General features: G+C 70.5%; 1 protein-coding gene across 1 annotated transcript in view; it reads left to right on the top strand.

Moving 5' to 3' along the window:
* Positions 1-11,416, top strand: part of LOC114015030 (vigilin-like) — a 52,529-nt gene extending 41,113 nt beyond the window's left edge. The window contains exon 13 of the mRNA XM_055696113.1: positions 11,390-11,416. Within this exon, the coding sequence (XP_055552088.1) occupies positions 11,390-11,416 (27 nt within the window). The remainder of the gene's footprint in view (positions 1-11,389) is intronic.
* Positions 11,417-26,562: the final 15,146 nt, after the last annotated feature.

Genomic DNA, 26,562 nt, shown 5'->3' with positions numbered 1-26,562 from the left:
GGGACGGGCTGTGGTGGGCCGGGATGGGCTGTGGTGGGCCGGGCCGGGCTTTGGTGGGCTGGGCTGGGCTGTGACGGGCTGGGACGGGTTGTGGTGGGCAGTGGTGGGCCCTGGTAGGCTGTGGTGGGCTGTGCTGGGCTGTGGTGGGCTGGGATTGGCCGTGGTGGGCTGTGGTGGGCCGTGGTAAGCTGTGGTGGGCTGGGACGGGCTGTGGTTGGCTGTGGTGGGCTGGGACGGGATGTGGTGGGCTGTGGTGGCCTGTGGTAAGCTAGGACGGGCTCTGGTGGGCTGGGACGGGCTGTGGTGGGCTGGGACGGGCTGTGGTGGGCTGGGACGGGCTGTGTTGGGCCGTGGTGGGCTGTGGTGGGTTGGGACGAGCTGTGGTAGGCCGTGGTGAGCCGGGACGGGCCATGGTGGGCTGTGGTGCGCCGTGTTTGGCTGGGACGGGCTGTGGCGGGCTGGGATGGGCAGTGGTGGGCTGGGACGGGCCGTGGTGGGCTGGGACAGGCCGTGGTGGGCTGGAACGGGCTCGGGTGGTCTGAGAATGGGCGGGGGCGGGCTGGGATGTGCTGGGACGGGCTGTGGTGGGCTGAGACGGGCTGTGGTGGGCTGAGACGGGCTGTGGTGGGCTGGGACGAGCTGTGGTGGGCTGGGATGGGCCGTGGTGGGCTGGGACATGCTGTGGTGGGCTGGGACGGGCTGGGACGGGCTGGAACGGGCTGTGCTGGGCTGGGATGGGCTGTGGTGGGATGGGAGAGGCTGTGGTGGGCTGGGACAGGCTGTGGTTAGCTGAAGACGGGCTGTGGTGGGCTCTGGTGGGCTGGGACGTGCCGTGGTGGGCCGTGGTGGGCAGGGACGGGCTGTGGTGTGCTGGGACGGGCCGTGGTGGACTGGGACGGGCTGGCACGGGCTGCCGTGGGCTGGTATTGGCTGGTACGGGCTGTGACGGGATGTGGTGTCCTGGGACGGGCTGTGTTGGGCTGGGATGGGCTGTGGTGGGCTGGGACGGGCTGGCACGGGCTGCGGTGGGCTAGGTATTGGCTGTCACGGGCTGGGACGGGCTGTGGTGGGCTGGGACGGGCTGTGGTGGGCTGGGACGGGCTGTGGTGGGCTCGGACGGGCTGTGGTGGGCTGTGGTGGGCCGTGGTGGGCTGTGGTGGGCCGTGGTGGACAGGGACGCGCCGTGGTGGGCCCCGACGGGCCTTGGTGAGCTGTGATGGGCTGGGAGGGGCTGTGGTGGGCTGGGAGGGGCTGTGGTGGGCTGGGACGGGCTGTGGTGGGCTGGGACGGGCTGTGGTGGGTGGGACGCGCCGTGGTGGGCTGGGACGCGCCGTGGTGGGCCAGGACGGGCCGTGGTGGGCCTGGACGGGCTGTGGTGGGCTGGGACGGGCAGTGGTTGGTTGTGATGGGCTGGGACAAGCTGGGACGGGCTGGGACGGGCTGTGGTGGTCTACGGTAGGCTGTGGTGTGCTGTAGTGGCCTTTGGTGGGCTGGGACGGGCTGTGGTGGGCCGTGGTGGGCTGGGACAGGCTGTGGTAGAGCTGAGACGGGCCGTGGTGGGCTGGGACAGGCAGTGGTGGGCTAGGATGAGCTGTGGTGGGCTGGGACGGGCTGGGACGGGCTGTGGTGTGCTGGGGTGGGCCGTGGTGGGCTGGGATGGGCTGTGGTGTCCTGGGACAGGCTGTGGTGGGCTGGGACGAGCTGTGGTGGGCTGGGACGAGCTGTGGTGGGCTGGGCTGGGCCGTGGTGGGCTGGGACATGCTGTGGTGGGCTGGGATGGGCTGTGGTGGGCTGGGACGGGCTGGGACGGGCTGTGGTGGGCTGGGATGGGCTGTGGTGGGATGGGAGAGGCTGTGGTGGGCTGGGACAGGCTGTGGTGGGCTGAGACGGGCTGTGCTGGGCTGGTATTGTCTGGCACGTGCTGGGACGGGCTGTGGTTGTCTGGGAAGGGCTGTGGTGGGCTGGGACGGGCTCTGGTGATCTGGAACAAGCTGTGGTGGGCTCGGACGGGATGTGGTGGGCTGGGACAGGCTGTGGTGGGCTGTGGTGGGCCGTGGTAAGCTGGGACGGGCTATGGTGGGCCGGGCCGGGCCGTGGTGGGCCGGGCCGGGCCATGCTGGGCCTGGACGGGCCGTGGTGAACTGTGATGGGCTGGGAGGGGCTGTGGTGGGCTGGGAGGGGCTGTGGTGGGCTGGGACGAGCTGTGGTGGGCTGGGACGGGCTGTGGAGGGCTGGGACGGTCTGTGGTGGGTTGTGGTGGGCTGGGACAAGCTGTGGTGAGCTGGAAAGTTCTGTGGTGGGCTGGGATGCGCTGTGGTGGGCTGGGACGAGCTGGCACGGGCTGCGTTGGGCTGGTATTGGCTGGGACTGGCTGGGACGGGCTGTGGTGGTCTGGGACGGGCTTTGGTGGTCTGGGACGGGCTGTGGTGGGCTGAGCTGGGCTGTGTTGGGCCGGGACGAGCTGTGGTGCGCTGGGACGGGCTGGGACGGGCTGTGGTGGGCTGGGACGGGCTGTGGTGTGCTGGGACGAGCTGTGGTGGGCTGGGACGGACCGTGGTGGGCTGGGACGGGCAGTGGTTGGCTGTGACGGGCTGTGATGGGCTGGGACAAGCTGGGACAGGCTGGGACGGGCTGTGGTGGTCTACTGTAGGCTGTGGTGTGCTGTAGTGGCCTTTGGTGGGCTGGGATGGGCTGTGGTGGGGTGGGACGGGCTGTGGTGGGCCGTGGTGGGCTGGGACAGGCTGTGGTGACCTGAGACGGGCTGTGGTGGGTTCTGGTGTGCTGGGACGTGCCGTGGGGGGCAGGGACGGGCCGTGGTGTGCTGGGACGGGCCGTGGTGGGCTGGGACAGGCTGTGGTGGGCTGGGACGGGCTCTGGTGGTCTGAGAATGGGCGGGGGCGGGCTGGGATGTGCTGGGACGAGCTGTGGTGGGCTGTGACGGGCTGTGGTGTCCTTGGACGGGCTGTGGTGGGCTGGGACGAGCTGTGGTGGGCTGGGACGGGCCGTGGTGGGCTGGGATATGCTGTGGTGGGCTGGGACGGGCTGTGGTGGGCTGGGATGGGCTGGAACAGGCTGTGCTGGGCTGGGACGGGCTGTGGTGGGATGGGAGAGGCTGTGGTGGGCTGGGACAGGCTGTGGTGAGCTGAAGACGGGCTGTGGTGGGCTCTGGTGGGCTGGGACGTGCCGTGGTGGACCGTGGTGGGCAGGGACGGGCTGTGGTGTGCTGGGACGGGCCGTGGTGGGCTGGGACAGGCAGTGGTGGGCTAGGACGAGCTGTGGTGGGCTGGGAAGAGCTGTGGTGGGCTGGGACGGGCTGTGGTGGGCTGGGACGGGCTGTGGTGGGCTCGGATGGGCTGGGACGGGCTGGGACGGGCTGTGCTGGGCTGGGACAGGCTGGCACGTGCTGGGATGGGCTGGGACATGCTGGGACGGTCTGTAGTGGGCTTTGGTGGGCTGGGACGGGCTGTGGTGGCCTGGGACGGGCTGTGGTGGCCTGGGATGGGCTGTGGTGGGCTGTGGTGGGCTGGGACGGGCTGTGGTGACCTGGGACGATCTTTGGTGGGCTGCGGTGGGCTGGGACGGGCTGTGGTAAGCTGGTATGGGCTGTGGTAGTCTCGAACGGGCTGTGGTGGGCTAGGACGGGCTGGGATGTACTGGGACAAGCTGGGACGTGCTGGGACGGGCTGTGGTGGGCTGGGCTGGGCTGTGTTGGGCTGGGACAGGCTGTGGTGGGCCGTGGTGGGCTGTGGTGGGTTGGGACGACCTGTGGTAGGCCGTGGTGGGCCGGGACGGGCCATGGTGGGCTGTGGTGCGCCGTGTTTGGCTGGGACGGGCTGTGGTGGGCTGGGACGGGCTGTGGTGGGCTGGGACAGGCCGTGGTGGGCCTGGACGGGCCGTGGTGGGCTGGGACGGGCCATGCTGGGCTGGGACAGGCAGTGGTGGGCTGTGACGGGCTGTGATGGGCTGGGACGGGCTGTGGTGGTCTACGGTAGGCTGTGGTGTGCTGTAGTGGCCTTTGGTGGGCTGGGACAGGCAGTGGTGGGCTAGGACGAGCTGTGGTGGGCTGGGAAGAGCTGTGGTGGGCGGGGACAAGCTGTGGTGGGCGGGGACGGGCTGTGGTGGGCCGGGACGGGTTTTGATGGGACGGGATGGTCTGTGGTGTGCTGGGACGGGCTCTGGTGTGCCGAGACGGGCTGTGGTGGGCCGGGCTGGGCCGGGCTCTGGTGTGCCGGGACGGGCTCTGGTGTGCCGGGACGGGCTGTGGTGGGCCAGGACCGGCTGTAGTGGGCCGGGACGGGCTGTGGTGGACTGGGACGGGCTGTGGTGGGCTGGGACGCGCTGTGGTGCGCTGGGACGAATTTTGGTGGGCTGGGACGGGATGTCGTGGTCTGGGTCGGGCTTTGGTGGGCTGGGACGGTGTGTGGTAGGCCGTGGTGGGCCGTTGTGGGCTGCGACGGGCCGTGGTGAACTGTGGTGAGCTGTGGTGGGCTGGGCTGGGCTGTGGGGGGCTGGGTCGGGCTAAGACGGACTGTGGTTGGCCGGGACGGGCTGGGACGCACTGGGACGGGCTGTGGTGCGCTGTGGTGGGCTGAGACGGGCTGTGGTAGGCTGGGACGGGCTGCGGTGGGCTGGGACGGGCTGCGGTGGGCTGGGACGGGCTGTGGTGGCCTGTGGTGGGCTGTGGTGGGCTGTGGTAGGCTGTGACGGGCTGTGGTGGGCTTGGACTGCTTGTGGTGGGCTGGGACGGGCTGTGGTGGGCTGCGACGGGCCGTGGTGGGCCGGGACAGGCTGTGGTGGGTTGTGGTGAGCTGGGAAGGGCTGTGGTGGGTTGTAATAAGCTGGGACGGGCTGTGGTGGGCCGGGACGGGCTGTGGTGGGCTGGGACAAGCTGTGGTGGGCTGCGATGGGCTCTGGTGGGCTGAGACGGGCTGGGATGGGCCGCGGTGGGCCGGGACGGGCCGTGGTGGGCTGGGCCAGGCTGTGGTGGGCTGGGACGGGCCGTGGTGAGTCTGGACTGGCTGTGGTGGGCCGAGACAGGCCGTAGTGGTCGGGGACAAGTTGTGGTGGGCGGGGATGGGCTGTGGTGGGTGGGACAAGCTGTTGTAGGTGGGGACGGGCCTTGGTGGGTGGGGACGGGCCTTGGTGGGCGGGGACGGGCCTTGGTGGGCGGGGACGGGCCGTGGTGGGCGGGGACGGGCTCTGCTGGGCGGGGACGGGCCGTGGTGGGCTGGGACAGGCTGGGAAGAGCTGGGATGGGCGCTGGTGGGCTGGGACGGGCCAGGGTGGGCTGAGACGGGCTTGGACGGGCTGTGGTGGGCTGGGATGGTCTGTGACGGGCCGTGGTGGGCTGGGACGGACCGTGGTGGGCCAGGACGGGCCGTGATGGGCGGGGACGGGCCGTGGTGGGCGGGGACGGGCCGTGGTGGGCGGGGACGGGCCGTGGTGGGTTGTGGTGAGCTGGGAAGGGCTGGGACGTGCTGTGGTGGGCTGGGACGAGCTGGGACGGGCTGCGGTTGGCTGGGACGGGCTGGCACGGGCTGTGGTTGGCTGGTATGGTCTTACACGGGCTGGGATGGGCTGTGGTGGGCTGGGACGGGCTGTGGTGGGCTGGGAAGAGCTGTGTTGGGCTGAGGCGGGCTTTGGTGGGCTGCGACGGGCTGTGGTGGGCTGTGGTCATCTGGAACGGGCTCGGACAGGCTGCGACGTGCTGTGGTGGGCTGGGACAGGCTGGGACGTGATGTGGTGGGCTGGGACGAGCTGGGACAGGCTGCGGCTCGCTGGGACGGGTTGGCACGGGCTGTGGTGGGCTGGTACAGTCTCACATGGGCTGGAACGGGCTTTGGTGGGCTGGGACGGGCTGTGGTGGGCTGGGATGGGCTGGGACGGGCTTTGCTGGGTTCTGGTGAGCTTGAGACGGGCTGCGGTGGGCTGTGGTGCGCTGGGACGGGCTGTGGTGGGCTGTGGTGGGCTCCGGCGGGCTGTGCTTTGCTGGGACAAACTGTGGTGGGCTAGGACAGGCTGTGGTGGGTTGGGATGGACTGGGACGGGCTGTGGTGGGCTGGGATGGGCTTTGGTGGGCTGGGACGGGCTGTGTTGGGCTAAGGCTGGCTGTGGTAAGCTGGGACGGGTTGTGGTGGGCTGTGGTGGGCTTGGACAGGCTGTGGTGGGCTGGGACGGGCTGTGGTGGGCTGGGACGGGCTGTGTTGGGATGGGACAGGCTGTGGTGGGCCGGGACGGGCTGTGGTGGGCTGGGACGGGCTGTGGTGGGCTGGGACATGCTGTGGTGGGCTGGGACGGGCTGTGGTGGGCTGTGGTGAGCTGGGACGGGCTCGGACGGGCTGGGACAGGCTGTGGTGGGCTGGGACGGGCTGTGGTGGGCTGGGACGGGCTCAGAAGGGCTGGGACGGGCCGTGGTGGGCTGGGACGGGCCATGGTGGGCGGGGATAGGCCGTCGTGTGCGGGGACATGCCGTCGTGGGCGGGGACGGGCTGTGGTGGGTTGTGGTGAGCTGGGAAGGGGTGTTGTGGGGTGTGGTAAGCTTGGACGGGCTGTGGTGGGCTGGGACGGGCTGTGGCGGGCTGGGACGGGCTGGCACGGACTGTGGTTGCCTGGGACGGGCTGTGGTGGGCTGGGACGGGCTGTGGTGGCCTGGGACAGGCTGGGACGGGCTGTGGTGGGCTGGGACGAGCTGGGACGGGCTGCAGTGGACTGGGACAGGCTGGCACGGGCTGCGGTGGGCTGGGACGGGCTGACACAGGCTGGGACGGGCCGTGGTGGGCTGGGACGGGCCGTGGTGGGCCTGGACGGGACTTCGTGGGCGGGGACGGGCCGTGGTGGGTTGTGATGGGCTGGGACGGGCTGTGGTGGGCTGGGACGGGCTGCGTTGGGCCGGAACGAGCTGTGGTGGGTGGGGACGGGTTGTAATGGTCGGGGACGGGCTGTGGTGGGCTGGGACGGGCTGTGGTGGGCTGGGATGGGCTGGGACAGGCTGGGATGGGCTGTGGTGGGCTGGGACGGGCTCTGGTGGGCTGGGACGGGCTGTGGTGAGCTGGGACGGGCTGTGGTGAGCTGGGACGGGCTGGGACGGGCTGGGACGAGCTGGGACGGGCTGTGGTGGGATGGGACGGGCTCGGACGAGCTGGTACAAGCTGTGGTGGGCTGTGGTGGGTTGTGGTGAGCTGGGACGGGCCGTGGTGAGCTGGGACGGGCTGTGGTGGGCTGGGACGTGCTGTGGTGGGCTGGGAGTGGCTGGGACGTGCTGTGGTGGGCTGGGACGAGCTGGGACGGGCTGCGGTTGGCTGGGACGGGCTGGCACGGGCTGTGGTTGGCTGGTATGGTCTGACACGGGCTGGGATGGGCTGTAGTGGGCTGGGATGGGCTGTGGTGGGCTGGGAAGAGCTGTGTTGGGCTGAGGCCGGCTGTGGTGGGCTGGGACGGGCTGTGGTGGGCTGTGGTGGGCTGTGGTCATCTGGAACGGGCTCGGACAGGCTGGGACGTGCTGTGGTGGGCTGGGACAGGCTGGGACGTGCTGTGGTGGGCTGGGACGAGCTGGGACGGGCTGCGGTTCGCTGGGACGGGTTGGCACGGGCTGTGGTGGGCTGGTACAGTCTCACATGGGCTGGAACGGGCTTTGGTGGCCTGGGACGGGCTGTGCTGGGCTGGTAAGAGCTGTGTTGGGCTGAGGCGGGCTGTGGGAAGCTGGGACGGGTTGCGGTGGGCTGTGGTGGGCTGGGATGGGCTGTGGTGAGCTGGGACGGGCTGGGACGTGCTGGGACGGGTGTGGTGGGCTGTGGTGGGCTTGGACAGGCTGTGGAGGGCTGTGGAGGGCTGTGGTGGGCTGGGACGGGCTGGGATGTGCTGGGACGGGCTGTGGTGGGCTTTGGTGGGCTTGGACAGGCTGTGGTGGGCTGGGATGGGCTGTGGTGGGCTGGGACGGGCTGTGGTCGTCTGGAACGGGCTGTGGTGGGCTGGGACGGGCTGGGACGTGCTGGGACGGCCTGTGGTGGGCTGTGGTCGGCTGGGACAGGCTGTGGTGGGCTGGGACAGGCTGGGACGGGCTGTGGTGGGCTGGGACGGGCTGTGGTGGGCTGGGACGGGCTGTGGTGGTCTGGGACGGGCTGGGACGGGCTGTGTTGGGCTGGGACGGGCTGTGGTGGTCTGGGACGGGCTGGGACGGGCTGTGGTGGGCTGGGAAGGGCCGTGGTGGGCTGGGACGGATTGGGATGAATTGGGACGGGCTGTGGTGGGCTGGGACGGGCTGTGGTGGGCTGGGACGAGCCGTGGTGGGCTTGGACGGTCTGTGGTGTGCTGGGACGGGCTGTGGTGGGCTGGGACGAGCTGTGTTGGGCCGGGACGGGCTGTGGTCTTCTGGAACGGGCTGTGGTGGGCTGGGACGGGCTGTGGTGGGCTGGGATGGGCTGTAGTGGGCTGGGACGGGCTGTGGTGGGCTTTGGTGGGCTTGGACAGGCTGTGGTGGGCTGGGATGGGCTGTGGTGGGCTGGGACGGGCTGTGGTGGGCTTTGGTGGGCTTGGACAGGCTGTGGTGGGATGGGATGGGCTGTGGTGGGCTGGGATGGGCTGTGCTGGGCTGGGATGGGCTGTGGTGGGCTGGGACGGGCTGTGGTGGTCTGGGACATGCTGTGGTGGGCTGGGACGGGCTGTGGTGGGCTGTGGTGAGGTGGGACGGGCTCGGACAGGCTGGGACAGGCTGTGGTGGGCTGGGACGTGCTGTGGTGGGCTGCGACGAGCTGGGACAGGCTGCGGTTGGCTGGGACGGGCTGGCACGGGCTGTGGTGGCCAGGTACGGGCTGACATGGGCTGGAACGGGCTGTGGTGAGCTGGGACGGGCTGTGGTGGGCTGGGAAGAGATGTGTTTGGCTGAGGCGTGCTGTGGTGTCCTGGGACGGGCTGTAGTGGGCTTGGACAGGCTGTGGTGGGCTGGGATGGGCTGTGGTTGGCTGGGACGGGCTGTGGTCGTCTGGAACGGGCTGTGGTGGGCTGGGACGGGCTGTGGTGGTCTGGGACGGGCTGGGACGGGCTGTGGTGGGCTGGGAAGGGCCGTGGTGGGCTGGCACGGGCCGTGGTGGGCTGGGACGGACCGTGGTTGGCCGGGACGGACTGCTGTGGGCCGTGGAGGCCCGGGACGAGGTGTGGTGGGCCGGGACGGGCTGTGGTGGGCTGAGAAGTACTCTGGTTTCATGGGACGGGCTGTGGTAAGCTGGGACGGGCTGTGGTGGGCCGGGCCGGGCTGTTGTGGGTTGGGTCAGGCTGTGGTTGGCTGGGACGGGCTGTGGTGGGCTGGCTCGGGCTGTGGTGGGCTTGGTCGGGCCGTGGTGGGCTTGGTCGGGCCGTGGTGGGCTTGGTCGGGCCGTGGTGGGCCGGGACGGGCCGTGGTGGGCCGGGACGGGCCGTGGTGAACTGTGGTGGGCTGTGGTGGGCCGTGGTAGGCTGTGGTGGGCCATGGTGGGCTGGGACGGGCTCTGGTGGGCTGGGACGGATTGGGATGAACTGAGACGGGCCGTGGTGGGCTGGGACGGGCTGTGGTGGGCTGGGACGAGCCGTGGTGGGCTGGGACGAGCCGTGGTGGGCTTGGTCGGGCCGTGGTGGGCTGGGACGGGCCGTGGTGGGCTGGGACGGGCCGTGGTGAACTGTTGTGGGCCGTGGTGGGCTCTGACGGGCCGTGGTGGGCTGGGACGGGCCGTGGTGGGCTGGGACGGATTGGGATGAACTGGGACGGGCTGTGGTGGGCTGGGACAGTCTATGGTGGGATGGGACGAGCCGTGGTGGGCTTGGACGGTCTGTGGTGGGCTGGGACGTGCTTTGTTGGGCTGGGACGGGCTGGCATGATCGGGGACGGGCCGTGGTGGGCGGGGACGGGCCGTGGTGGGCGGGGACGGGCTCTGATGGGCGGGGACGGGCCGTGGTGGGCGGGGACGGGCCGTGGTGGGCTGGGACGGGCTGTGGTTGGCGGGGACGGGCTGTGGTGGTCTGGAATAGGCTGTGGTGGGCTGGGACAGGCTCAGAAGAGCTGGGACGTGTTCGTGGTGGGCTGGGACGGGCCAGGGTGGGCTGAGACGGGCTTGGACGGGCTGTGGTGGGCTGGGATGGGCTGGGACGGGCTGTGGTGGGCCGGGACGGGCCGTGGTGGGCCGGGATGGACCGTGGTGGGCTGGGACGGGCTGTGGTGAGCTGTGGTGAGCTCTGGTGGGCCGTGGTAGGCTGTGGTGGGCCGTGGTGGGCTGGGACGGGCCTTAGTGGGCTGGGACGGGCTGTGGTGGGCTGGGACTGGTTGGGATGAACTGGGACGGGCTGTGGTGGGCTGGGATGAGCTGTGGTGGGCGGGGACGGGCTGCGGTGGGCGGGGAAGGGCTGTGGTGGGAGGGGCCGGGCTGTGGTGAGCAGGGAAGGGCTGTGGTGGGCTGTGGTGAGCGGGGACGGGCTGTGGTGGGCGGGGATGGGCTGTGCTGGGATGTGCTGGGCTGTGGTGGGCTGTGTTGAGCTCGGGCGGGCTGTGTTGGGCTGTGGTGGGCTGGGACGTTCTGTGGTGGGCTGGGACGTTCTGTGGTGTGCTGTGACGGGCTGTGGTGGGCTGGGACGTGCCGTGATGGGCCGTGGTGGGCCGTGGTGAGCTGCGACGGGCCAACGTGAACCGTGGTGGGCCGTGGATGGCTGTGGTGGGGCGTGGTAAGGCATGGTGGGCTGGGACGGGCTGTGGTGGGCTGGGACGGACTGTGGTGGCCTGTGCTGAGCTGAGACGGGCTGGCACGGGCTGTGGTAAGCTGGGACGGGCTCTGGTGGGCTGGGACGGTCTGTGATGGGCTGTGGTGGGCTGGGACGGGCTGTGGTGTGCTGGGACGGGCTGTGGTGGGCTGGGACGGGCTGCGGTGGGCTGGGACGGGCTGGGACGGGCTGCGGTGGGCTGGGACGGGCTGTGGTGGGCTGGGACGGGCTGCGGTGGGCTGGGACGGGCTGCGGTTGGCTGGGACGGGCTTCGGAGGGCTGGGACGGGCTGGGACAGGCTGGGACGGGCTTTGGTGGGCTGGGATGGGCTGCGGTGGGCTGGGATGGGCTGTGGTGGGCTTGAAACTGCTGTGGTGTTCAGGGATGGGTTGTGGTAGGTTTGGGAAGGGCTGTGGTGGTCTGGAAACAGCTGTGGTGGGCTGGGACAGGCTGTGGGGCGCCTGGACGAGCTGTGGGGGGGGCGGGACGGGCTGTGGTGGGCTGGGATGGGCTGTGGTGGGCTGGGACAGGCTGTGGTCGGCTGAGGTGAGCCATGGTGTGCTGAGGTGAGACGTGGCGGGCTGGGACGGGCAGTGGTGGGCCGGGACGGGCTGTGGTGGGCCGGGACGGGCCGTGGTGGGCTGGGACGGGCCGTTTTGGGCCTGGACAGGTAGTGGTGGGCCGAGACAGGCTGTAGTGGGTGGGGACAAGTTGTGGTGGGCAGGGATGGGCTGTGGTGAGTAGGGACGGGCTGTGGTGGGCTGGGACGGGCTGTGGTGGGCTGAGACGGGCTGTGGTGGGCGGGGACGGGCTGGGACGTGTTGGGACGGGCTGTGGTGGAATGGGACGTGCTGGGATGGGCTGTGGTGTGCTGGGACGGGCTGTGGTGTGCTGGGACGGCCTGTGGTGTGCTGGGATGGGCTGTGGTGGGCTGTGATGGGCTGTGGCGGTCTGGGACAACCTGTGACGGGCAGTGGTGGGCCTTGGCGGGCTGTGGTGGGTAGTGGTGGGCTGAGACGGGCTGTGGAGGGCTGTGGAGGGCTGTGGTGGGCTGGGACGGGCTGTGGTGAGCTGGGACGGGCTGTGGTGGGCGTGGTGGGCTGTGGCGGGCCGTGGTGAACTGTGGTGGGCCGTGGTGGGCCGTTTTGGGCCGGTGTGGGAAGGGATGGGCTGTGGTGGGCCGTGGTGGGCTGGGACAGGTCATGGTGGGCTGAGACGGCTTGTGGTGAACTGTGGTGTGCTGTGGTGGGCCGTGGTGGGCCGTGGTGGTCTGGGACAGGCTGTGGTGGGCTTTGGTGGGTTCTGGTGAGCTTCAGATGGGCTGTGGTGGGCTGGGACGGGCTGGGACGGGCTCTGGTGGTCTGGAACGAGCTGTGATGTGCTGCAACCGGCTGTGGTGGGCTGGGACGGGCTGTGGTGGGCTGGGACGGGCTGGGACGGGCTCTGGTGGGCTGTGGTGTGATGGTGTGATGGGACGGGCTGTGGTGGGCTGTGACGGGCTGTGGTGGGCTGGGACGGGCCGTGGTGGGCTGTGGTGGGCTGGGACGGGCTGTGGTGGGCTGGAACGAGCTGTGGTGGGCTGGGACGGGCTGTGATGGGCTGGGACGGGCTCTGGTGGGCTGGGACGGGCTACGGTGGGCTGGGACGGGCTGTGGTGGGCTGGGACGGGCTGTGGTGGGTTGTGACGGGCTGAGGTGGGCTAAGACGGGCTGTGGTGGGCTGGGACTAGTTAGGACGGGCTGTGGTGGGCTGGGACGGGCTGGGACGGGCTGGGACGTGCTGGGACGGGCTGTGGTGGGCTGGGACGGGGTGTGGTGGAATAGGACGGGCTGGGACAGGCTGTGGTTGGCTGGGACGGGCTCTGGTGGGCTGGGACGGGCTGTGGTGTGCTGGGACGAGCTGTGGTGTGCTGGGACGGGCTGGGACAGGCTGGGACGGGCTGTGGCGGGCTGGGACGGGCTGTGGTGGGCGGGGACGGGCTGTGGTGGGCGGGGACGGGCTGTGGTGTGCTGGGACGAGCTGTGGTGTGCTGGGACAGGCTGGGACGGGCTGTGGCGGTCGGGGACGGGCCGTGGTGGGCGGGGACGGGCTGTGGTGGGCGGGGACGGGCTGGGACGTGTTGGGACGGGCTGTGTTGGAATGGGACGGGCTGGACGGGCTGTGGTGTGCTGGGACGGGCTGTGGTGGGCTGGGACGGGCTGTGGTGTGCTGGGACGGGCTGTGGTGTGCTGGGACGGGCTGGGACGGGCTGGGACGAGCTGTGGTGGGCGGGGACGGGCTGTGGTGGGCTGGGACGGGCTGTGGTGGGCTGTGGTGGGCTCGGATGGGCTGTGGTGGGCTGGGTCGGGCTTTGGCGGGCTGGGACACTCTGTGGCGGGCCGTGGCGTGCCGCGACGGCCCATGGCGGGCTGTAATGGGCCTTGGTGGGCTTTGGTGGGCTGTGGTGGGCCGTGGTGGGCCGTGGTGGGCTGTGGTGGGCTGGGGCAGGCTGGGGCGGGCCGTGGTGGACTCTGGCAGGCCGTGGTGGGCCATGGTGGGCCGTGGCAGGCTGTGGTGGACCGTGGTGGGCTGGGATGTGCTGTGGAGGGCTGTGGTGGGCTGGTACGGGCTGTGGTGGGCTGGGACGGGCTATGGAGGGCTGTGGTGGGCTGGTACGGGCTGTGGTGGGCTGGGACGGGCTATGGAGGGCTGTGGTGGGCTGGGACAAGCTGTGTCGGGCTGTGTCGGGCTGTGTCAGGCTGTGGTGGGCTGTGGCGGGCTGGGACAGGCTGTGACGGGCCGCGGTGGGCTCTGGCAAGGGGTGGCGGGCCGTGGTTAGCTGTGGTGGGCCAGGGTGGGCCGTGGTGGGCCTTGGTAGGCCGTGGTGGGCCAGGATGGGCCGTGGTGGGCCGTGGCGGGCCGGGCCGGGCTGTGGTGGGCTGTGGTGGGCCGTGGTGGGCTGTGGTGCGCTGTGGCGGGCTGGGACGGGCTGTGATGGGCTGTTCTGGGCCGTGGCAGGCCTTGTTGGGCCGCGGCGGGCAGTGGTGGCCCGTGGAGTGCCGGGACGGCCCGTGGCGTGCCGTAATGGGCCTTGGCGGGCCGTGGTGGGCTGTGGGGGGCCGTGGTGGGCCGTGGCAGGACATGGTGCGCCATGGCAGGCCGGGACAGGCCGTGGTGGGCTGTGGTGGGCTGGGACGGGCTGTGGTGGGCTGTAGTGGGCTTGGAAGGGCTGTGGTGGCCTGGGACGGGCTGGGAGAGGCTGTGGTGGGCTGGGATAAGCTGTGGTGGGCTGGGACGGGCTGTGGTGGGCTTTGGTGGGCTGGGACGGGCTGTGGTTTGCTTGGACCGGCTGTGGTGGGCTGGGGCGGGCTGTGGTGGGCTGTGGTAGCCTGGGATGGGCTGTGGTGGGCTGGGACAGGCTGTGGTGGGCTGTGGTGGGCTGTAGTGGGCTGTGGTGGAATGGGACGGGCTGTGGTGGGCTATGGTGGGCTGTGGTGGGCTGTGGTTGGCTGTGGGGGGCTGGGACTAGATGTGGTGGGCTGGGACGGTCTGTGGCGGGCTAGGACGGGCTGTGGTGGGCCGAGACAGACTGTGGTAGGCTGTGGTGGGCTGTGGTGGGCTGGGACGGGCTGTGGTGTGCTGGGATGGGCTGTGGTGTCTGTGGTGGGTTCTGCTTAGCTTGAGATAGGCTGTGGTGGGCTGGGATGGGCTGAGACGAGTTCTGGTGGTCTGGAACGAGCTGGGACGGGCTGCGACGGGCTGTGGTGGGCTGGGACGGGCTGTGGTGGGCTGGGACATGCTGGGACGGGCTGTGACGGGCTGGGACGGGTTGTGGGGGGCTGTGGTGATCTCTGGTGTGCTGTGGTGGCCTGTGGTTGGCTGGTACGGGCTGTGGTGGGCTGGGACGGGCTGTGATGGGCTGTGGTGGGCTGGGACAAGCTGTGGTTGGCGGGGACGGGCTGCGGTGGGCTGTGACGGGCTGTGGTGGGCTGGGACGGGCTGTGGTGGGCTGGGACGGGCTGTGGTGGGCTATGGTGGGTTGTAGTGGGCTGGGAGAGGCTGTGGAGGTCTTGGATGAGCTGTGGCGGGCCGAAACGGGCTGTGGCGGTCTGGGACAACCTGTGACGGGCAGTGGTGGGCCTTGGCGGGCTGTGGTGGGTAGTGGTGGGCTGAGAAGGGCTGTGGAGTGCTGTGGAGGGCTGTGGAGGGCTGTGGTGGGCTGGGACGGGCTGTGGTGAGCTGGGACAGGCTGTGGTGGGGCGTGGTGGGCTGTGGCGGGCCGTGGTGAACTGTGGTGGGCCGTGGTGGGCCGTTTTGGGCCGGTGTGGGAAGGGATGGGCTGTGGTGGGCCGTGGTGGGCTGGGACAGGTCATGGTAGGCTGAGACGGCTTGTGGTGAACTGTGGTGGGCTGTGGTGGGCCGTGGTGGGCCGTGGTGGTCTGGGACAGGCTGTGGTGGGCTTTGGTGGGTTCTGGTGAGCTTCAGATGGGCTGTGGTGTGCTGGGACGGGCTGGGACGGGCTCTGGTGGTCTGGAACGAGCTGTGATGTGCTGCAACCGGCTGTGGTGGGCTGGGACGGGCTGTGGTGGGCTGGGACAGGCTGGGACGGGCTCTGGTGGGCTGTGGTGTGATGGTGTGATGGGACAGGCTGGGACGGGCTGTGGTGGGCTGGGACGGGCCGTGGTGGGCTGTGGTGGGCTGGGACGGGCTGTGGTGGGCTGGGACGAGCTGTGGTGGGCTGGGACGGGCTCTGGTGGGCTGGGACGGGCTCTGGTGGGCTGGGACGGGCTACGGTGGGCTGGGACGGGCTGTGGTGGGCTGGGACGGGCTGTGGTGGGTTGTGACGGGCTGAGGTGGGCTAAGACGGGCTGTGGTGGGCTGGGACGAGTTAGGACGGGCTGTGGTGGGTTGGGACGGGCTGTGGTGGGCTGGGACGGGCTGGGACGGGCTGTGGTGGGCTGGGACGGGGTGTGGTGGAATGGGACGGGCTGGGACAGGCTGTGGTTGGCTGGGACGGGCTCTGGTGGGCTGGGACGGGCTGTGGTGTGCTGGGACGGGCTGGGACAGGCTGGGATGGGCTGTGGCGGGCTGGGACGGGCTGTGGTGGGCGGGGACGGGCTGTGGTTGGCTTTGGTGGGCTGTGGTATGCTGGGATAAGCTGTGGTAGGCTGGGACGGGCTGTGGCGGGCTGGGACGCGCTGTGGCGGGCTGGGACAAGCTGTGACGGGCCGTGGTGGGCTCTGGCGGGCCGTGGTGGGCCTTGGTAAGCCGTGGTGGGCCAGGACGGGCTGTGGCGGGCCGGGCCGGGCTGTGGTGGGCTGTGGTGGGCCGTGGTGGGCTGTGGTGCGCTGTGGCGGGCTGGGACGGGCTGTGATGGGCCGTTCTGGGCCGTGGCAGGCCTTGTTGGGCCGCGGCGGGCAGTGGTGGCCCGTGGAGTGCCGGGACGGCCCGTGGCGTGCCGTAATGGGCCTTGGCGGGCCGTGGTGGGCTAGTGGGGGGCCGTGGTGGGCCGTGGCAGGACATGCTGCGCCGTGGCAGGCCGGGACAGGCCGTGGTGGGCTGTGGTGGGCTGGGACGGGCTGTGGTGGGCTGTAGTGGGCTTGGAAGGGCTGTGGTGGCCTGGGACGGGCTGGGAGAGGCTGTGGTGGGCTGGGATAAGCTGTGGTGGGCTGGGACGGGCTGTGGTGGGCTTTGGTGGGCTGGGACGGGCTGTGGTGGGCTGGGACGGACTGTGGTGGGCTGGGACGGGCTGTGGTGGGCTGGGACAGGCTGTGGTGGGCTGGGACGGGCTGGGACGGGCTGTGGTGGGCTTGGAAGGGCTGTGGTGGCCTGGGACGGGCTGGGAGAGGCTGTGGTGGGCTGGGATAAGCTGTGGTGGGCTGGGACGGGCTGTGGTGGGCTGTGGTGGGCTGGGACGGGCTGTGGTTTGCTTGGACCGGCTGTGGTGGGCTGGGGCGGGCTGTGGTGGGCTGTGGTAGCCTGGGATGGGCTGTGGTGGGCTGGGACAGGCTGTGGTGGGCTGTGGTGGGCTGTAGTGGGCTGTGGTGGAATGGGACGGGCTGTGGTGGGCTATGGTGGGCTGTGGTGGGCTGTGGTGGGCTATGGGGGGCTGGGACTAGATGTGGTGGGCTGGGACGGTCTGTGGCGGGCTAGGACGGGCTGTGGTGGGCCGAGACAGACTGTGGTAGGCTGTGGTGGGCTGGGACGGGCTGTGGTGGGCTGGGATGGGCTGTGGTGTCTGTGGTGGGTTCTGCTGAGCTTGAGACGGGCTGTGGTGGGCTGGGATGGGCTGAGACGAGTTCTGGTGGTCTGGAACGAGCTGGGACGGGCTGCGACGGGCTGTGGTGGGCTGGGACGGGCTGTGGTGGGCTGGGACGTGCTGTGGTGGGCTGGGACGGGCTGTGGTGGGCTGGGACATGCTGGGACGGGCTGGGACGGGCTGGGACGGGTTGTGGGGGGCTGTGGTGATCTCTGGTGTGCTGTGGTGGCCTGTGGTTGGCTGGTACGGGCTGTGGTGGGCTGGGACGGGCTGTGACGGGCTGTGGTGGGCTGGGACAAGCTGTGGTTGGCGGGGACGGGCTGCGGTGGGCTGGGACGGGCTGTGGTGGGCTGGGACGGGCTGTGGTGGGCTATGGTGGGTTGTAGTGGGCTGGGAGAGGCTGTGGAGGTCTTGGATGAGCTGTGGCGGGCCGAAACGGGCTGTGGCGGTCTGGGACAACCTGTGACGGGCAGTGGTGGGCCTTGGCGGGCTGTGGTGGGTAGTGGTGGGCTGAGACGGGCTGTGGAGGGCTGTGGAGGGCTGTGGTGGGCTGGGACGGGCCGTAGTGGGCTGTGGTGGGCTGGGACGGGCCGTGGTGGGCTGGGACGTGCTGGGATGGACTGGGACGGGCTGTGGTGGGCTGGGACGGGATGTGGTGAGCTGGGACGGGCTGTGGTGGGGCGTGGTGGGCTGTGGCGGGCCGTGGTGAACTGTGGTGGGCCGTGGTGGGCCGTTTTGTGCCGGTGTGGGAAGGGATGGGCTGTGGTGGGCCGTGGTGGGCTGGGACAGGTCATGGTGGGCTGAGACGGCTTGTGGTGAACTGTGGTAGGCTGTGGTGGGCCGTGGTGGTCTGGGACAGGCTGTGGTGGGCTTTGGTGGGTTCTGGTGAGCTTCAGATGGGCTGTGGTGGGCTGGGACGGGCTCTGGTGGTCTGGAACGAGCTGTGATGTGCTGCAACCGGCTGTGGTGGGCTGGGACGGGCTCTGGTGGGCTGTGGTGTGCTGGGACGGGCTATGGTGGGCGGGGACGGGCTGTGGTGTGCTGGGACGGGCCGTGGTGGGCTGTGGTGAGTAGGGACGGGCTGTGGTGGGCTGGGACGGGCTGTGGTGGGCTGAGATGGGCTGTGGTGGGCAGGGACGGGCTGGGACGTGTTGGGACGGGCTGTGGTGGAATGGGACGTGCTGGGATGGGCTGTGGTGTGCTGGGACGGGCTGTGGTGGGCTGGGACGGGCTGTGGTGGGCTGGGACGGGCTGGGATGGGCTGGGACGGGCTGGGACAGTCTGGGACGAGCTGTGGTGGGCGGGGACGGGCTGTGGTGGGCTGTGACGGGCTGTGGTGGGCTGTGGTGGGCTCGGATGGGCTGTGGTGGGCTGGGTCGGGCTTTGGCGGGCTGGGACACTCTGTGGCGGGCCGTGGCGTGCCGCGACGGCCTGTGGCGGGCTGTAATGGGCCGTGGTGGGCTTTGGTGGGCCGTGGTGGGCCGTGGTGGGCTGTGGTGGGCTGTGGTGGGCTGTGGCGGGCCGTGGTGGACTCTGGCAGGCCGTGGTGGGCCATGGTGGGCCGTGGCGGGCCGTGGTGGGCTGTGGCGGGCCGTGGTGGGCCGTGGCGGGCAGGGCCGGGCAGTGGTGGGCTATGGTGGTCCGTGGCGGGCTGTGGTGGGCCGTGGCGGGCTGTGGTGGACCGTGGTGGGCTGGGATGTGCTGTGGAGGGCTGTGGTGGGCTGGTACGGGCTGTGGTGGGCTGGGACGGGCTATGAAGGGCTGTGGTGGGCTGGGACAAGCTGTGTCGGGCTGTGTCGGGCTGTGTCAGGCTGTGGTGGGCTGTGGCGGGCTGGGACAGGCTGTGATGGGCCGCGGTGGGCTCTGGCAAGGGGTGGCGGGCCGTGGTTAGCTGTGGTGGGCCAGGGTGGGCCGTGGTGGGCCGTGGCGGCCCGGGGTGGGCTGTGGTGGGCCGTGGCGGGCAGGGACAGGCATTGGTGGGCTGTGGTTGGCCGTGGTGGGCTGTGGTTGGCCGTGGTGGGCTGGGACGTGCTGTGGAGGGCTGTGGAGGGCTGTGGAGGGCTGTGGTGGGCTGTGGTGGGCTGTGGTGGGCTGTGGTGGACTGTGGTGGGCTGGGACAGGCCTGTGGAGGGCTGTGGAGGGCTGTGGTGGGCTGTGGTGGGCTGTGGCGGGCTGTGACGGGCCGTGGTGGGCTCTGGCGGGGCGTGGTGGGCCGTGATAGGCTATGGTGGGCTGTGGCGGGCTGTGGTGGGGTGTGGTGAGCTGTGGTGAGCTGTGGTGGGCTTTGGTGGGCTGTGGTGGGCTGGGATAAGCTGTGGTAGGCTGGGATGGGCTGTGGAGGGCTGTGGCGGGCTAGGACGGGCTGTGGTGGGTTGGGATGGCCTGTGGTGTGCTGGGATGGGCTGTGGTGGGCTGTGGCGGGCCGTGGTGGACTCTGGCAGGCCGTGGTGGGCCATGGTGGGCCGTGGCGGGCCGGGGTGGGCCGTGGTGGGCCGTGGCGGGCAGGGACGGGCAGTGGTGGGCTATGGTGGTCCGTGGCGGGCTGTGGTGGGCCGTGGCGGGCTGTGGTGGACCGTGGTGGGCTGGGATGTGCTGTGGAGGGCTGTGGTGGGCTGGGACGGGCTGTGGTGGGCTGGGACGGGCTATGGAGGGCTGTGGTGGGCTGGGACAAGCTGTGTCGGGCTGTGTCGGGCTGTGTCAGGCTGTGGTGGGCTGTGGCGGGCTGGGACAGGCTGTGATGGGCCGCGGTGGGCTCTGGCAAGGGGTGGCGGGCCGTGGTTAGCTGTAGTGGGCCAGGGTGGGCCGTGGTGGGCCGTGGCGGGCCGGGGTGGGCTGTGGTGGGCCGTGGCGGGCAGGGACAGGCATTGGTGGGCTGTGGTTGGCTGTGGTGGGCTGTGGTTGGCCGTGGTGGGCTGGGACGGGCTGTGGTGGTCTGGAACGGGCTGTGGTGTGCTGGGACGGGCTGTGGTGTGCTGGGACGAGCTGTGGTGGTCCGTGGCGGGCTGTGGTGGGCCGTGGCGGGCTGTGGTGGACCGTGGTGGGCTGGGATGTGCTGTGGAGGGCTGTGGTGGGCTGGTACGGGCTGTGGTGGGCTGGGACGGGCTATGAAGGGCTGTGGTGGGCTGGGACAAGCTGTGTCGGGCTGTGTCGGGCTGTGTCAGGCTGTGGTGGGCTGTGGCGGGCTGGGACAGGCTGTGATGGGCCGCGGTGGGCTCTGGCAAGGGGTGGCGGGCCGTGGTTAGCTGTGGTGGGCCAGGGTGGGCCGTGGTGGGCCGTGGCGGCCCGGGGTGGGCTGTGGTGGGCCGTGGCGGGCAGGGACAGGCATTGGTGGGCTGTGGTTGGCCGTGGTGGGCTGTGGTTGGCCGTGGTGGGCTGGGACGTGCTGTGGAGGGCTGTGGAGGGCTGTGGAGGGCTGTGGTGGGCTGTGGTGGGCTGTGGTGGGCTGTGGTGGACTGTGGTGGGCTGGGACAGGCCTGTGGAGGGCTGTGGAGGGCTGTGGTGGGCTGTGGTGGGCTGTGGCGGGCTGTGACGGGCCGTGGTGGGCTCTGGCGGGGCGTGGTGGGCCGTGATAGGCTATGGTGGGCTGTGGCGGGCTGTGGTGGGGTGTGGTGAGCTGTGGTGAGCTGTGGTGGGCTTTGGTGGGCTGTGGTGGGCTGGGATAAGCTGTGGTAGGCTGGGATGGGCTGTGGAGGGCTGTGGCGGGCTAGGACGGGCTGTGGTGGGTTGGGATGGCCTGTGGTGTGCTGGGATGGGCTGTGGTGGGCTGTGGCGGGCCGTGGTGGACTCTGGCAGGCCGTGGTGGGCCATGGTGGGCCGTGGCGGGCCGGGGTGGGCCGTGGTGGGCCGTGGCGGGCAGGGACGGGCAGTGGTGGGCTATGGTGGTCCGTGGCGGGCTGTGGTGGGCCGTGGCGGGCTGTGGTGGACCGTGGTGGGCTGGGATGTGCTGTGGAGGGCTGTGGTGGGCTGGGACGGGCTGTGGTGGGCTGGGACGGGCTATGGAGGGCTGTGGTGGGCTGGGACAAGCTGTGTCGGGCTGTGTCGGGCTGTGTCAGGCTGTGGTGGGCTGTGGCGGGCTGGGACAGGCTGTGATGGGCCGCGGTGGGCTCTGGCAAGGGGTGGCGGGCCGTGGTTAGCTGTAGTGGGCCAGGGTGGGCCGTGGTGGGCCGTGGCGGGCCGGGGTGGGCTGTGGTGGGCCGTGGCGGGCAGGGACAGGCATTGGTGGGCTGTGGTTGGCTGTGGTGGGCTGTGGTTGGCCGTGGTGGGCTGGGACGGGCTGTGGTGGTCTGGAACGGGCTGTGGTGTGCTGGGACGGGCTGTGGTGTGCTGGGACGAGCTGTGGTGGGCTGGGACGGGCTGTGACAGGCTGGGACGGGCTGGGACAAGCTGTAGTGTGCTGGGACGGGCTGTGGTAGGCCGGGACGGGCTGTGGTGGGCCGTGGTGGGCAGGGACAGGCCGTGCTGAACCTTGGTGGGCCGTGGTGGGCTTTTGTGGGCCGTTTTGGGCCGGGATGGGAAGGGGTGGGCTGTGGTGGGCCGTGGTGGGCTGGGACAGGTCGTGGTGGGCTGGGACGGGCTGTGGTGGGCTGTGGTGGGCCGTGGTGGTCTGGGACAGGTTGTGGTGGGTTTTGGTGGGTTCTGGTGAGCTTGAGATGGGCTGTGGTGGGCTGGGACGGGCTCTGGTGGTCTGGAACGAGCTGTGATGTGCTGCAACGGGCTGTGGTGGGCTGTGACGGGCTGTGGTGGGCTGGGACGGGCTGGGACGGGCTCTGGTGGGCTGTGGTGTGATGGGACGGGCTGGGATGGGCTTTGGTGTGCTGGGACGAGCTGTGGTGTGCTGGGACGGGCTGTGGTGGGCTGTGGTGTGCTGGGACGGGCTGTGGTGGGCTGGGACGGGCTGTGGTGGGCATTGGTGGGCTGGACCGGGCTGTGGTGGCCTGCGACGGGATAGGACGGGCTGTGGTGGGCTGGGATAAGGTAGTGGTCGCCTGGGACGGGCTGTGGTGTGCCGTGGCGTGCCGGGACGGCCCGTGGTGGGCTGTGGTGGGCTGTGTCGGGCTGGGACGGGTTCTGGTGGGCAGTGGTGTGCTGGGACAGGCTGTGGTTGGCTGGGACGGGCTGTGGTGGACTGGGATAAGCTGTGGTGGGCTGGGACGGGCTGTGGAGGTCTTGTATGGGCTGTGGCGGGCCGAGACGGGCTGTGGCAGTCTGGGACAACCTGTGACGAGCCGTGGTAGGCTCTGGTGGGCTGTGGTGGGCTGGGACATGCTTTGGTGGGCTGGGAGGGGCTGTGTTGGGCTGGGACGGGCTGTGGTGAGCTGGGACGGGCTGTGGTGGCCTGATACGGGCTAGGATGGGCTGTGGTGAGCTGGGATAATGTAGTGGTGGGCTGGGACGGGCTGTGGTGGGCTGTGGTGGGCTGGAACGGGGCGTGGCGGGCTGGGACGGGCTGTGGTGGGCTGGGACGGGCTTTTTTGAGCTGGGACGGGCTGTGGTGGCCTTGGATGTGCTGGGCCTGGCTGTGGTGGGCTGGGATAAGGTGTAGTGGGCTGGGACGGGCTGTGGCGGGCTGGGATGGGCATTGGTGGGCTGGGACAGTCTGTGGCAGGCTGGGACGGGCTGTGGCGGGCCGTGGTGGGCCATGTCTGACGGTGGGCCGTGTCGTGCCGGGACGGCCCCTGGTGGGGCGTAGTGGGCCGTGGCGGCCCGTAGTGGGCCGTTGCAGGTAGGGACGGACTGTGGCGGGCTGTGGTGGGCTGTGTCGGGCTGGGACGGGCTGTGGTGGGCTGGGATGGGCTGTGGTGGGCTAGGATAAGCTGTGGTGGGCTTGGACGGGCTGTGACTGGCTGTGGTGGGCTAGGACAGGCTGTGGTGGGCTGGGACAGGCTGTGGTGGGCTGTGGTTAGCTGGGCCGGGCTGTGGCGGGCTGGGCCGGGCTGTGGTAGGCCGGGACGGGCTGTGGTGGGTAGGGACGGGCTGTGGTAAGCTGGGACAGGCTGGGACGGGTTAGCACTGGCTGGGACGGGCTGTGGTGGGCTGTGGTGGTCTGGGACGTGCCGTGGTGGGCTGGGACGAGCTGTGGTGGGCTGTAGTGGGCTTTGGTAGGCTGGGACGGGCTGTGGTGGGCTGTGGTGTGCTGTAGTGGGCTGTGACGGGCTGTGGTGGGCTTTGGTGGGCTGTGGTGGGCTGGGACAAGCTTTGGCGGGTTTGGACAGCCTGTGGTGGGCTGGGACGGGTTGTGTGGGCTGTGGTGGGCTGGGACGGGCTGTGGTGGGCTGTGGTGGGCTGGGACGGGCTGGGACGGTGTGTGGTGGTCTGTGGAGGGCTGGGACGGGCTGTGGAGGGCTGGGATGGGCTGGGACGGGCTTGGACGGGCTGTGGCGGGCTGGGGCGCATTGTGGAAGGCTGTGACGGGCTGTGACGGGCTGTGGCGGGCCGTGATGGGCCGTGGCGGGTTGTGTTGGGCCGTGGCAGACAGTGGTGGGCCGTGGCGGCCCGTGGCGTGCCGTAATGGGCTTTGGCGGGCCGTGGTGGGCTGTGGTGGGCCGTGGTGGTCTGGGACAGGCTGTAGTGGGCTTTGGTGGGTTCTGGTGAGCTTGAGATGGGCTGTGGTGGGCTGGGACGGGCTGGGACGGGCTCTGGTGGTCTGGAACGAGCTGTGATGTGCTGCAACGGGCTGTGGTGGGCTGGGACGGCCTGTGGTGTGATGGGACGGGCTGTGGTGTGCTGGGACGGCCTGGGACGGGCTGTGGTGGGTGGAGACAAGCTGTGGTGGGCGGGGACGGGCTGCGGTGGGCGGGGACGGGCTGCGGTGGACTGGGACGGGCTGTGGTCGACGGGGACGGGCGGGGACGGGCTGTGGTGGGCGGGGACGGGATGTGGTGGGCGGGGACTTGCTGTGGCGGGCTGTGGCGGGCTGGAACGGGCTGTGGCGAGCTGGGACGGGCTGTGGTAAGCTGGGACGGGCTGTGGTGTGCTGGGACGGGCTGTGGTGTGCTGGGACGGGCTGTGGTGGGCTGGGACTGGCTGTGGTGGCCTGGGACGGGCTGTGGTGGGCTGTGATGGGCTGGGACGGACTGTGGTGAGCTGGGACGGGCTGGGATGGGCTGGGATGGGCTGTGGTGGGCTGGGACGGGCCGTGGTGGGCCGTGGTGGGCCGTTTTGGGCCGGGATGGGAAGGGGTGGGCTGTGGTGGGCCGTGGTGGGTTGGGACAGGTCGTGGTGGGCTGGGACGGGTCGTGGTGGGCTGTGGTGGGCCGTGGTTCGCTGTGGTGGGCCGTAGTGGGCTGGGACGGGCTGTGGTGGCCTGTGGTGGGCCGTGGTGGTCTGGGACATTCTGTGGTGGGCTGGGACGGGCTGTGTTGTGCGGGGACGGGCTGTGGCTAGCGGTGACGGGCTGTGGTGGGCTGGGAGAGGTTGGGAAGGGCTGTGGTGGGCTGGGACAGGCTGTGCTGGTCTGTGGTGGGCTGGGACGGGCGGGGACGGGCTGTGGTGGGCTGGGATGGGCTGGGACGGGCTGGCACGGGCTGTGGTGGTCTGGAACAGGCTGTGGTGGGTTGGGACAGGCTGGGACATGCTGGGACGGTGTGTGCTGGACTGGGATGGTCTGTGGTGTGCTGGGACGGGCTGTGGTGGGCAGGGATGGTCTGTGGTGGGGCGTGGTGGGCTGGGACGGGCCGTGGTGAACCGTGGTGGGCTGTGGTGGGCCGTGGTGGGCCGTTTTGAGCCGGTATGGGAAGGGATGGGCTGTGGTGGGCCGTGGTGGGCTGGGACAGGTCATGGTGGTCTGAGATGGCCCGTGGTGAACTGTGGTGGGCTGTGGTGGGCCGTGGTGGGCTTGGACGGGCTGGGACAGGCTCTGGTTGGCTGTGGTGTGCTGGGACGGGCTGTGGTGGGCTGGGACGGGCTGTGGTGGTCTGGAACGGGCTGTGGTGTGCTGGGACGGGCTGGGACGGGGTGGGACGAGCTGGGACGGGCTGTGGTGGGCTGTGGTGTGCTGGGACGGGCTGTGGTGGGCTGGGACGGGCTGGGACGGGCTGTGGTGGACAGGGACGGTCTGTGGTGGGCAGGGACGGGCTGTGGTGGTCTGGGACGGGCTGTGGTGGGCTGGGACGTGCTGGGACGTGCTGTGGTGGGCTGGGACGGGCTGGGACGGGCTGTGGTGGGCTGTGGTGGGCTGGGACGGGCTGTGGTGAGCTGGGACAGGCTGGGATAGGCTGAGACAGGCTGTGGTGGCCTGGGACATTCTTTGGTGGGCTGGGACGGGCTCTGGTGGTCTGGAACGGGCTGTGGTGGGCCAGGACAGGCTGTGGTGGGCGGGGATGAACTGTGGTGGGCGGGGATGGGCTGTGGTGGGCGGAGACGGGTTGTGGTGGGCTGGGACGGTCTGTGGTGGGCTGGGACGGTCTGTGGTGGCCTGGGACATTCTGTGGTGGGCTGTGGTTGGCTGTGGTGGGCCGGGGCGGGCTGTGGTGGGCTGGGACATTCTGTGGTGGGCTGGGACGGGCTGGGACGGGCTGGAGCGGGCTGTGGTGGGCTGGGACGGGCTGTGTTGTGCGGTGACGGGCTGTGGCTGGCGGTGACGGGCTGTGGTGGGCTGGGAGAGGCTGGGAAGGGCTGTGGTGTGCGGTGACGGTTGTAGTGAGCTGGGACAGGCTGGGAAGGGCTGTGGCGGGCTGTGGTGGGCTGGAACGGGCTGTGGTGGGCTGGAACGGGCTGTGATGGGCTGTGATGGGCTGGGACATGCTGGGACGGTCTGTGGTGGACTGGGACGGTCTGTGGTGTGCTGGGACGGGCTGGGATGGGCTGCGACGGGCTGGGACGGGCTGTGGTGGGCTGGGACGGGCTGGGACGGGCTGTGGTGGGCTGTGGTGGACAGGGACGGGCTGTGGTGTGCTGGGACGGGCTGCGATGGGCTGGGACGGGCTGGGACGTGCTGTGGTGTGCTGGGACGGGCTGTGGTGGGCTGTGGTGGGCTGGGACGGGCTGTGGTGGGCTGGGACAGGCTGGGATAGGCTGAGACAGGCTGTGGTGGCCTGGGACATTCTATGGTGGGCTGGGACGGGCTCTGGTGGTCTGGAACGGGCTGTGGTGGGCCGGGACGGGCTGTGGTGGGCGGAGACGGGTTGTGGTGGGCTGGGACGGGCTGTGGTGGGCTGGGACGGGCTGTGGTGGGCTGGGACATTCTGTGGTGGGCTGGGACATTCTGTGGTGGGCTGGGACATTCTGTGGGGGGCTGGGACGGGCTGTGACGGGCTGTGGTGGGCCAGGACGGGCTGTGGTGGGCTGGGGCGGGCTGTGGTGGGCTGGGACATTCTGTGGTGGGCTGGGACGGGCTGTGGTGGGCTGGGACGGGCTGTGGTGGGCAGGGATGGGCTGGGATGGGCTCTGGTGGGCTGTGGTGTGATGGGACGGGCTGTGGTGTGTTGGGACGGGCTGTGGTGTGCTGGGACGAACTTTGGTGGGCTGGGACGGGCTGGGACGGGCTGGGAGAAGCTGTAGTGAGCTGGGACGGGCTCTGGTGGGCGGGGACGGGCTGCGGTGGGCGGGGACGGGCTGCGGTGGGCTTGGGCGGGCTGCGTTGGGCGGGGACAGGCTGGGACGGGCTG

Source organism: Falco cherrug, chromosome 18 (genome assembly GCF_023634085.1).
Source record: "Falco cherrug isolate bFalChe1 chromosome 18, bFalChe1.pri, whole genome shotgun sequence".
Classification (NCBI taxonomy): Eukaryota; Metazoa; Chordata; class Aves; order Falconiformes; family Falconidae; genus Falco; species Falco cherrug.
This window is presented reverse-complemented; position numbering and strand designations above follow the sequence as displayed.